Source organism: Penaeus chinensis, chromosome 9 (assembly GCF_019202785.1).
Source record: "Penaeus chinensis breed Huanghai No. 1 chromosome 9, ASM1920278v2, whole genome shotgun sequence".
NCBI lineage: Eukaryota > Metazoa > Arthropoda > Malacostraca > Decapoda > Penaeidae > Penaeus > Penaeus chinensis.
In genome coordinates, this window is record NC_061827.1 from 694,284 (window position 1) to 706,783 (window position 12,500).

The 12,500-nt window shown below is 39.5% G+C and overlaps 2 protein-coding genes across 2 annotated transcripts in view; one reads left to right on the top strand and one right to left on the bottom strand.

Annotated features, from left to right (window-relative positions):
• The window catches only part of LOC125029158 (26S proteasome non-ATPase regulatory subunit 2-like), a 17,732-nt gene extending 6,751 nt beyond the window's left edge, over positions 1-10,981 (bottom strand). The window contains exons 1-10 of the mRNA XM_047618999.1: positions 10,792-10,981; positions 3,731-3,916; positions 3,017-3,174; positions 2,592-2,787; positions 2,196-2,393; positions 1,947-2,087; positions 1,334-1,541; positions 978-1,186; positions 582-858; positions 325-446 (exon numbers count right to left, since the gene is read on the bottom strand). Coding sequence (XP_047474955.1) covers positions 325-446; positions 582-858; positions 978-1,186; positions 1,334-1,541; positions 1,947-2,087; positions 2,196-2,393; positions 2,592-2,787; positions 3,017-3,174; positions 3,731-3,916; positions 10,792-10,875 — 1,779 coding nt within the window. The 5' untranslated portion in view covers positions 10,876-10,981. The remainder of the gene's footprint in view (positions 1-324; positions 447-581; positions 859-977; positions 1,187-1,333; positions 1,542-1,946; positions 2,088-2,195; positions 2,394-2,591; positions 2,788-3,016; positions 3,175-3,730; positions 3,917-10,791) is intronic.
• Positions 10,982-11,800: 819 nt separating this feature from the next.
• The window catches only part of LOC125029159 (nonsense-mediated mRNA decay factor SMG9-like), a 13,760-nt gene continuing 13,060 nt past the window's right edge, over positions 11,801-12,500 (top strand). Inside the window, exon 1 of the mRNA XM_047619000.1 lies at positions 11,801-11,965. Coding sequence (XP_047474956.1) covers positions 11,903-11,965 — 63 coding nt within the window. The 5' untranslated portion in view covers positions 11,801-11,902. The remainder of the gene's footprint in view (positions 11,966-12,500) is intronic.

Consider the following 12,500-nt stretch of genomic DNA (forward strand, 5'->3'; position numbering starts at 1 on the left):
GTTATACACATTAGTAACAGCAAAATAAGATAATGTAAAATATTTTTGTAAATCAAGGAAAAGTGTAAACAGGCGAGACAGGTAGTACTCGTAATTGGCTCATTGGTGACTCAATACAAGTGTAGCCATCTATGTGTAAAAACATTTAATAAAGTAAACTCACAGTGGGCATGGCATCTACGTACATGTCATGCCCTTCAGCATTGGGTTAAGCTCATCCCCAGTCTCAATAGGTTCCTGTCCCCATCAGTGCTAAAAAAAACTATATCTATTTATTCAAGTTTCAACACTCTCTCTGGCCTAAGAACTGGAGAACATACATACCTTCAAGACATTACCAGTTCCAGCATAAGCACAGACTTCAATCAGGGTGGCTGTCATCTGACGGAAGGGCGCAGGTAGGTTTTCGATGCAGGAGAGGACCACCTCACACTTGTCTTGGCAACCTGAGAAAACAATTTTTTAAAATTTCTCACAGGCAACACAATAGTAAAAAAAAACACAGAAAAATAAAAGCATACAACTCAACAATAATTTGCAAAAAAAACAAGTCAACATTTAGGATAAAAATTTGCACTCACCAAGATATGCAAGAGCAAGGCCAAGGGATATGAATCTGGCATAAGTGTCCTTAAGTTCAGTCTCAGATTTAGCCAAAAGTGTCGTGACTAGAGCCTCCACAACCAGCTGGTTTGTTGTTCCCACTGCAATCATTCCACACGCCAAAGCAGTGATGCCCACTACCTCTAGGGAGCTCTTCTCATCTGACAGAACTGGAGTGAGGACGTTGAGGACAGCTTCTCTGTTGCTTCCAGAGTAGGCTAGCCCCAGGCCAAGGATGGCTCCAATACGAATGACCTGGAAAACAAATCCTGTTTGTTTTCTGTTGCACAATACTGAATGATTTCTGTATAGGCATTATCCAGTATGAAAAAAACTAATTTTAGTCAAACGGAACAGCAAGACTCAGCACAAACCATAGTTTTATGTCCGATGTAGTCTGAGAGCAAGGCAAGAGCAGGGTCACACTCATTCCTCACACCACTGTTGACAATGCCACAGGCCAGAAGGGCACCAGACTTAATGAAGTCTTCAGAGGAGTAAAGGTACTTGTCAATCTGTGTCAGACCTCCATCAACATCCCACAGTAAGATCAGACCAAGTGAAGCTGTTGCACTCAACATACCTGGAATTTAAACATTCTTAGTTTTTGATCAATGAACTTGTAATAGCAGCACAAAGGTAAGAGCAGATTTTTAAATGTAAGCTTCAAAATGTCTCTGCTGACTGATTAATGACCAGAAAAATTACCATCACTGTACAAAAGTCTTACCATGCTCCTTGTTTTTGTACAGCCACTTATTTCCGTCCTCTGTGAGCAGCTTGTCTGTTCCAAAGGCAGCATTTACAAAGCCATTGACGAAGGAGGAAGCGAGATTCTGGCGGGCAGAGTCGACCTGGCCAGGGCCAAAGGTGGGCCGGTTGTTCTCCAGGTGAGACTTGTAAATGTCCTCTGGGGTTTTGGGGTCCATGATGTCCAACTGGTAATTGAGGCAGTTTGTTAAATTTAAATTTGAAGAGAAGCCAGTATAACGCTTGAACCAACATTTGCTTCTTTCTTTCCCTTTAGTTATTTTTTGACGAAAGTTTGAGCTTACTTGCAAATCTACTTAGTTTATGCTGTTACCAAAGATTACTATAGCAAGTAAAAGAGGAAATAATGCAAGGATATAACAGCAGCAAAAATAAATTGTATAAACTTATGGCCGATAAACATTTTGCTGCTTGTGTTCTCTAGAACTTTTAAAAAGGTAAAAATAAGGGCAAAGAACAAAACTAGATATAAATGTGAATAAAGGATTCAACGAAGATAGAATAGGTAAATGCTAATTACATGACTAGTGCTAAGCATTCTATGATCTAGTTCCTATAGTTAACATACTAACCTCACGCCCGAGAGAGAGGAAGTGAGTGTTCAGGTGAGAGTTGGAGAGGATCTCTGTCAGGTCTTCATAGTCATCCATGTCCTCCGGCAGCTCAAGGAACACCTGCTGACGGCCCAGCATGAAGGCCACTTGCATTCTCACCTAAAGTAACAAGACAAAATAAAATTAACACAAGTCCTAACATGACATGGACTTATAAAAATGATAAAAGCAAATAAATATCACAATGTAGGGGGAAAGGGGACTAACCAGCTTGTCTGGGCATTCATCAAATAGCTGTTTAATGAGATCAAAGTCATGGAGTTGGAGAGCCAGTCTCATGGCCTGTGGGTACTGCCCAAATTTGCGATACAGCTGAAGCGACGTGTTGATCAGGTTGGTGTTCTCAGGGTCTGGGACGTAAGGTACACAGCTGGTCAGGTACAAGCACACTCGAGAGTAGGCATCCTTCAAAGAAGAGAAAGAAAGAAAAAACAGATCGATAAATAAATAATAATAATGGTGATTGGTATAATCTCCTATTACATTTACTTTTTCTTATATACCGTATATACACAACATGTCTTATATATTCTACAAATATTCTCAAGATCTCCAACAAAAGTTTCCATGACACGCTCACACACTGGTCAGTTTCTCCTTTACCTTATCAACATAATCCTGTGAAGTGAGGAGTTCCAGCTGTTCCATCTCCATAAGCAGGTCACATGCCTCTGCCTCTGCATTGTGCTGCATGTGGTATGGGACAATGACGTGGGCTTCACTGATCAGCTCGGCTCTCCTGGCATCATCATCCTCACCCAATGTCTCCCATTCCTGTGCGATTTCTCCAGCCAAGTGTCTGTATATTGTGGTAGGAGGGTTCAGTAAGCACAACTGACAGGTCACAAAGTAAATTAGACATGTACTTTACACAGATTACAAAGGTATACTGGAAGGGACTAAATCATTTCCCAAAAGGCCACATGGATTTATTTTACAAAAAAATTATTTAAAAAATTATTTATAAAGTATTTAACTTTCTGCCCTGAGAACTAGTAAATACTGCTAATAACAACTAAAGGTCTGACCTGACATATTCATGGCCCCAATCTCCAATGTCTCCACGCTGGCCCAGCAAGCGGTACTTTAGGCATTCGCGTTCCTCAGACATAGTCATGGCCAAGACAGAGACGATGTCAGCCGCAAACTTTTTTAGGGTACTGTCTTTGATGTTGTCGTAGATGTCCTGTGAATAATACAAATAGCTGTCTCTAGTAAAATGAATACCCAACCTTATTATTTTATCCAATAATTGCCAGTATGTCTCTATGACATGCTAGTTCTACAGAAGTTGTGGTAAACAATATACAAAAGATTTTGTTCCATATAGGTTATGGTTATCAACCCCAACCCATCTTAAATCAAACTCAATAACATAAAAAATACAATTCTGGAGTCTACTAACCAAAATTTGAAAAATGGGCACTGAGTTTAACTACACATTTCCAATAGCTTAAACAAACCTCAAAACAAGTTACTCAATCTAAAATGCAACTCCACATCTTTTTTTTTTTAAGAAAAAAAAAAATATATATATATAAAAACTACACAAAATGGATTTATAATTATCATAGTAATAACTGAATTTCCTGCTTCCCCCTGGAATAAAAATTTACAGTAAATCACTAAAAACATTGATGATTGGAAGTAAAAAGGACTAATAAACATACGAGAGAGATAAACAAAAGAAGGTAAGGACCTCGAGAAGAGAATGAGAAAAAGACCGCATAGGAGTTCCCCACCTTCATGGTCTGGTAATGCTGCCTCATGAACTTGAGGGGTTTGGGGACGCTGGTCATGGATGTGGTGGAGGAGCGGATGAGGGAACGGATCTGCTCCAGGGCTGGCTTGTAGAGGTCCGCATTGGTTTCCTGCAGCCGCTCTACCAGCATGTTCAGCTCCTCCTGCAGCAGTCTGTCCTCTTCGGACTGTAAAGGAGAAAATAAATAAAGTTATACAATTACAAATGCATGTTTACATACAAGGACAGTTACATTAAGGGGACCATCATGAAGGGAAGGGCAAAATTGAGATAAGGGTTCATTTTAATGGCTACTGTAGCATTAACCCTTCATTATAATTCAGAAATTCAAACCTACCCCTGCATGGATTTGACTGTAGTATGATGATACTTAACAAAAAGAGAGAAAATAATAATAATCAGGAAATTTGACTGTTAGAACACGTGCAATGACTTCCTTGTGGTAATGTTACCCTACACAGGTTATATTTTAAAAGAAAAAGTATACAGCAGAATAAAAATAAATCAATATACAAAACCCCTTTGTACCCCACTGGCTGACCATTCCCTCTATCACTGAAATGGTTCTTATGATGAATTACATAAACTACTGGTTTGTTTTAGTTGCAAAATGCACTCAGGATAATATATCAAAATATATACTGCAGAACACAAATGGTAAAAGTTATCTGAGGAAAAAAAATTGGTTTTCAAGAGCGATTCTTTTTGTAATTTTACTCTACATAACAAACCAAATCAATGATCAGATTGCAACGACTTTTCACTGCAAAGTACATATTTAGTCTTTCTTTCCATTTATAACATTGGTATTGGATAGTAAAAAGAGCTAAAAATATCAGAAAAATTAGTAACCAAGAAATCACTTTTGCACAGTACCAATTTTTTGGAAGCAGGGGGAAAATGACATAGCTGAACCAATTTTAAAACTCTTTCTTCTTTTGGGACGACCATGGGTTCATCACAAAACGGAAAAGTATGTGAACATGAGAAAAAGAGAATGGTAGAGAAATCCAAGAATATTCTGGAGTAAAACACATTAAACATAACATAAATGTATCAACAGCATAAAAAATACAGGCAGTCAACCCTGTTACTCTCAGGATATTCTTGTTCTTTGAACTATTCACCAATACCAACTTAACTTCTGAATCCAGAAACTTTTTATGTAGCATGGGAAATACTTGACTACCGAAGGGTTAACACTTCATTACTGCTACTATGTAGCTTGTTGTAAGCTATTGTCGTCAGACAGGCTGCTTTGGAATTCGTACATAAATCATAGTGGTGTACACAGAGGTTCACTTTCTTAGAGTAAGAGTGAGGACTCAAGACCCTGGCATGTGTTACAGCAAGCATTTATTAATTTGAAATTTCTATATTATAGTCTGCATAAATTTGATGACAAGGTTCATCATGGACCAAACCACAGTGAGATCCATCTTGTCAAACTACAGAAGAGTCCATTTAACCATGACACTGGCACTCCTTGCTGCTATGGTGATCCTTAAACACACTGGCCCTTGTACCCACTTCTGAGTAAACACTAGACCTGGTCTTAACTTTCATAGTTGACATACTGGTGGAAGCAGAGTTAGATCTGACCACCTGTCCCATGCTTGCTGCAAAAGTACACCTCCTAAGCTCCCTTCCATTTCCAGACATTATTAATAGATTGTTTCCTAGTCCATGGATCCCTTATATTGCATGGAAAGTGAATGTCACCATGGTGGAATGTTATCTAATTGGTGCTGCCTCAGCAGCAACAGAAAAGCTGCACAAATCTCTAACATGTATTTTCAAGCAATATAGATTTTTCACTAGTTCCTTGGATAAATACAATGAATACAAACAAATACAATAACGGTACTAATAGTTTTCTTACACCCTCTTGTACTGAAATATCTGGAAATTAACACAAAATGGGGTGCTATAAGGCTGCATTGGCTAAGTGATGGGTTCACTATACTCAAGAGGCTGTTTGTGAGGTCACACAGTGAGTTTGGTGATTTCAGCAGTTGTTTGCAATTTGTGCTCCAACAGTCCTAAGTTACAAAAATGTGAAAAAAGTTCTTCACTAAATTTGGAAGGTCATGGTTTTGCATGCAAAGTGTATGACTCTCCTATACCATCTAGTATGCTCTGACACAGTCTGAACTACAAACCATGAACCCACTCTTGACACCTATTGTCAGACCACAAACTTTGCAGTCAAGTATATCTTGATCCTGTCCAGAACAGGTTAACCCAGAGAAACCCCCAATACCCTAAACACTGGTCCCTGACAGCAGGGAGAAGCACGACTTAGAACAGGAATCTCAGGGTAAAACATCACTAAAACTGAATAGTGTATACTAAAATATAAGTGGTATCAACAGGGTTAGAACTCTATGGCCACCATATAAGAGGCATCAGTTCATTGACCACTGCAGCCAATTGTACCCAATCTTGGAAAACAAATATCCTGCACATTTACAAAGCAAAATGGAGTGTACAACACTAACTTTATCACTATGGTCCCTGTGTCAACAATCATCAGGACAAGATACTCTTACCCTTCTGTTCCATCCAATTAATTAATAGATAGCACTCCATGAAATGCATAGTTACCATGTGACAACACACATTTTCCTAGTTTTTCAGTAGTTCCATTGTTGTTAAAATCCCACACAGCCCAACTGCTGCAAGGAATGTATAATGTCTGCTGCAGTTTTGTCTTGTGAAATGTGTTTACATACAGATGGCTCCACAAGTGTTCAGACACCAAGGAGTCCATCTGTATGCCTATGTCACCTGATTTTTGCTTTCCTTTATTTCTGGGGATTCTTTTCATGCTTTTAATATCAATGCCATAATTACAAAAATTAATCAACGGCATGATTTTTATAATGTTAACAGCAATACAAGAAAAATTTTAATAATCAATAAATAAATGTATAAAAAATAAAAAATAAAAAATCAAGGAAAAGAGGTAAACATGAGATTGGTAGGCCCAGCAACTTTCTCCTTGGTGACTTGTAGAGCCACTTATATGTAAACACAATTAATTAAGTAAACTCTTAGTGGGCATGTACAGTCACTATATGAAATACCTTTACTCGGGAGATAAAACCAAAACGATCGCTAGGAGCTGAATCGGAAAGGTTGGGACTTTTGTTTTGAAAGCTCAAAACAGATGAAGCTTCATCATGTGTTTGAATAGTGTTTTGGAGCTGATATGGCTAGGGCTTCATATTATGGCAATATTAGCAACGGAGACCTCACAGACCATTTGTATCGCCAGAATTATGCTTTACTCTGAGGGGCTATCAAGAGCTGAAATATCAAGAAGATTAGGTCCTTCAAAGTCAACAGTGTTTCTGCAGATTCAGCAGCAACAAGCAACTGGGTCCACGAGGCCAAAAGTGAGCGCCCTTGATGCACGACAGAGGAATATCAAGTGAATGTCATTCAAAACTATAAATGAATGTGCAATATGAAAGACAAATAGGATGCTTGCACTAAAATGCAAGAATATCATGAGATAATGAAAACCATTTGAAACTCAGGGTCAACAGCCATCACAGAAGACTGGTTCTGAGAAGGGGCCATGGCTGGCAGTTAGTTGCCTTGACCCCTTACCAAGACTCATTTTCTTCTTAGTTATTTATTTTCATTATTTTTTTAAACAGGCCATTACTGCTGCAAGGGATGCAGACCCCTTTTGTTATGCTTGCAACATCCTGTGGGACTTTGCATAACACTGCAGCTTGCAGACTATCAGAAGCCTCTGGGTGTTTGGGTGGATGCACAGCAGCAAGATCAGGAAGTTGATAAATGTCAGGCTCTGTAGATTGCATTGTGCCACATCCACCCAAACTACCACATCTCAATCCTGTTAAGAATACCTGGGCAGACGTCCTCCAAGATAATGCCCGCAACTGCCATATCATCACTGCCTCAGCAATTATGGCATGAGAGCAATTGTGCTAAGCAGTGTTAGTGATGACACTAAGTGTTAGTGTAGACTTGCCAGTGTTCAGCAAGCTGGCAGCTGTAACATTAAAAGTATTAAATCCCTAATATTTCCCTTTTATTTACTTGAAATATCACCATGGAATTTATTTGGGACTTCAGTTACTTGGATCAAACATAATATACAAATATCATGTTGAGTTCACAAAACTTTTCCCCACTATTTTCATTATCGTATCATATTGTTACGTCAGAAAGAGTGGCAGTGGGTTAATGATTTCATGACCTATACCTTTCAGGGTTACCATAGTAGCTGTGTATATAGTTGTTATAAAAGTTTCAGAGGGAACAACCTCCAGCTAAATATCACATTGTAACTTTCTGGCAAGAAAGAAGCAAGAACAAGTTAAACTGTTTTGCTTTTTATAGCAGAATATCATGAAAATATTGAAAAGGACTGACAGATAACAGTCCAATTCCCAGCCAACAACAATGAGGAGGATCACAATACCATTCAAGCTGCCCTTCTGGAATTGTTGTTTGTGCTAAATTACCTAAATACAACATACTTCCTTGGGCTCTCTCCTGACAGAACATACAAGATTTTTCAGACCAGGCAGGGGGGGGGGGGGGGTCAAGCCCATTGTATACTGTGAATTTGTCCAGCCTCTATCCTGCCAAAACATAGGAGGTTAAGATTTTACAAACAAGATGAGGGATAGAAAGAGAAGAAGCCCCTTAATTACTATGCATCACAATAGCTAAATTATTGAATTATATACCCCAATCACTGGCTTTTTCTGGCTGTCAGGGCAGATATCACAATTATGCTTCTTTTGCAAAAGGAATAAGTGCTGGATTCATTTGAAAAGGTATCATTGGAAATCAAGTTTTTAAATCTTTACAATACATATGCACTTGCCAGAGCCTAAGTGCCTACTCCATGTCATAGTTCTTTCAACAATTTACGTCTCCATAAGTGGGCGAGGGGAGGATTGATGGGCAAACATTATTTCACCTTGGTATGGACAGCATGATAGAGCCAAGACTTGGGAGCACTGAGTGGACTTAGGCTGTAAGAAGTGCTTTCCACAATCTTTTTCCTTCATTTGTGGTGTCTTCAGATACTGGAGACAAACATTTTTCCTCTACATGACTAATATCAGTTTTCCCTAGCTTAGTGTGTCCATACCATAAAGATTTACCAGAATCATAATAATTAATTACATGAAGGATCTTGACAAAGCACAGGCTTACCATTCTATTGGATGATATGAGAAATTGTTGAAAAATCCAGATATTTGCTTGGGCTTTATACTGCCAGATTATCCAAGGTAAAGGCTTTGTAGACGTGGCAGGGGATAGGGATGGTAGCCCCCTTAAAAGAACCAGAAGTCCCTGTATACTATTTACCCTGGCTCTATCCTGCTAGACCATACAAGGTGAAAATTTTGTTGCCTAGGTGTGGGTTTAGCGAACAAGGCCCCTTGAGGCGTCATAACAAACCACTCAATCTGTGGCGTGTGGCTGTATTCTGTGGCAATGCGCCAAAGTGCTACAAGCTGGTGATTCGACTTGATGTACTGAACTCCAGCATCAAGGTGAAAGCCATTGATCTCCAGACCATAGAGTATTTTTGTGTTTTTTTCTTCACCTTTTGTTAAGGGGTTAATAACTAAGAATGCACATCACAATAGCCAAATTATGGTACTATTGGAAATGACACTTAACACCAAAACTGAAGAATCTGCTCTTGCAATCCAACAGAATGTAACATTCTAAGATACTATAACATCTTATGCTCAAGCTAATAATAAGGTTAGTAAAGAGGATATAAAACTCAGGATTTCCAGACACTCCACGATATGTACTCTTCTGGCAACAAAAAAAATGACGGAAAATCAAGGAAGCAACAAAATACTCAGAAAATGGGAATCAAAGGAGCCAATGGGAATTCTATTTGGCTGTGACATAATGAGAGACACTAGCGGCCCATCTCTTAGAACGAGTAAGGTAATCATGTGACAACAGAAACCAGACCCAAGGGGAGTCGCTTAAAATTCAAATCAGTTCCATCACAGCTCAGCTCTGCATAAGGAGCTGGAAAAACTATTTTGCCTTTCATATACTTATTCATATTGAATAAGAGCAGTGGATAGTAGTCACATTTACTGCCAACAGCAACAACGGGGATTTTGACAACTCACAGACTGGCCACTACAGATTTATTGAACAAAGTAAGAAATTATTGGCATGAAAGCCAGATATTTGCCCACGTTCCATCCGGCAGACTATGCAGGGGCTAGGAGGATTTAGGAGGGAAAGCCCCCAATCACTAAGAATTACTACAAGTTGATTTCACCCTACAATTCCCCTAATACTTGTCAAGTCCTTCCCAGCTATCAGGAATATTGTAGCTGTGCTTCCTTTGGAAAATGGCTAGATTCGTTCAAAACTTGACAAGAGCTGCCCGAAAACTGAGTTCTCTCAGAATTCAGACGTTACTTACAAATCTAATCAGAAAATAGTGTTCACCCAAAAACCACCATTAGCCATCACTTCTAAATTGGCACCTGTCGTTCGTTGCCTGAAGGTAAATCGCCTGGACTAGCTACACGCTCTACTCCACCACAGTATACTTGATAGGCCTTTGTTGACATGTGAAACCTCAAAGTAGCCTGTCTGGCCACAACACCTCAACTGCAGCCTAGGTTTACATCAAATGCGTCACTATTAGCGGTGCCCAGCTTCCAGTAAGAATGGTCTTGAAAGTTTTCCCACAAAGAACACGTCAAAAAAGTCTCCAAAGTGACATGTTCTTGAAGTTTATTACGAAGGGCGAAACGTCACCTTTGGCGAGTGAGAAACCGAATATATTATAAATTCCAGAGAGAAAGAGTTCAGCGGCCTTTGATTCATAGGCCACGTAATTAAATACTGTACCTGATCAGCCTCCCGAGTCGATAAACATGAGAAGAGGAAATCAATTTTCAAACACAAGAAGGAACTCGGAAACTTTCCACTTCATTTCTTGGAGGAAAAAACAAACCCACGTCATTAAAAAACCTCTTCCGCCAAGACAAAACTTACCAGTTCCTCTTTGAGATCCCCATCTTTCTTCTCTTCGTCCTTCTTGTTCTCTTTCTTCTCGGTTTTGGTGGTGTCTTGCGGCATTTTTGCGAGCGTTCCTTCCTCTTCCTTCGTCTTCCTCTCGCTTGTTGATGTTTGTCGGCAGGTTCGCGCTGGACCGTCGACTTCCTAGACTGCCGGGGATAAAGGCCGGATTTCTGGGGGCGCTTCGGACTTTTTTATTTACTGGCGTTAGACTTTCTTTGTTTAGATGGGATTAGTTATGGCAGAGGGTCGTAAAATAGGGAAAGAAGGGTATTCTTTTGAAGTCGACGGAATGGTAGCCGTAAGGGAGCGTGAGGGTAAATGACATTTGGAAAATAAATACTTGATTAGTCCTCAAAACCTCATATTGAAGAGATTATTTCCAATATTAGATAATTATAAATCATTTACTTAAAATCTATGATTCTGGTACCTATCATTATTATTATAGTAAAAAAATACATGAAAAAAATGCTTTATACAGAACACACATTTCTCGGTGACTATCCATTTGCTTTTAGAAAATAAAGCTTTTAACATTTTTCATAAATAAAAATATTTAGCTTCTTATGGTTGATAACCATAACCAATATGGCGCAATGCATCTAGATTGATAATAATAATAAAAAAAAACTTTACTTCAAGATTGTCCACAAACCTGTCATTTAAATGCTGCAAAACTGCTATATACTAATTTATTACCAAGGATATCTTCCGAATAAGATAATAAAAAACAAAACATATTTTTCTAAGAAATTACATCATGTTACATTCGGGATCTCTCCCTCCTCGTTTTCCTATATCAATCAATATCCATCACGCAACTATACAAACCCCATTAATCATACATACTTATTTTCCCAAACTAACTATCTCCTAGATAAGAAAAAATAAAAAATAAATCCAATCCCTCCCTGAGAGCCACATCACCTTACACTCGGGGTCCCTGCCTTCTCGTTTTCTCTCCTTCCCGTTTTCTCAAGTTCCCGTTTTCTATGCCTCGTCGACCAACACTCCAACATGGCTGCTTTGTAGAGGCTCCTTGGCCAGCGCTGCGACTCGGGAAAATGTCCTGCTGAGGATTAGTATGGCCGATGTGGGCGACAAGGCAACCAGAAATAAGAAGAAGATTCGCAAAGTGTATCAGAAGGTGGGTATAGAGCCTCCTGAGGTGAGCGAGAGAGGGGAAATGGCGCGGTTAAAGAGGCAAGACTTTTTATCTGCGACCTTCGAACTTCCCATAATTTTGGGAAAAGAAAAATGATTATTATTTTTCATTTTTTATTTTGGGGAATTCGTCTTCCTCCTCCTTCCTTCGCTCCTCTCGCGGAGGGAAGAGCTCGCCTGCTTATGCCATAAATGCTCCTGAATTGAAGTACAAGACACGATTTCCCCCTTTTTTTTTTATCCAAAAACAAAAACTTCCGTGACGTGTATGTAACAGGAATGTGACGTTGAAGGTGTTTAATAAACAAGCAAATGACTACACGCAGAGCCAATTCGGCCTCAAATACAGTCAAACGGAGGAAAGCCGCCCGAAAATCCCGTGTTGCTGGGACCCGAGTCGCCAACCCTGAAGGAGACGGAGCCGCTGCCGAGGAATCGCTCCTTGGCCTTCCCGCGGACCGAGGGCTGGAAAGGGACAGAAAGCGGAGAGAGGAAGGTGGGACGAGGAAGCGGGGCGA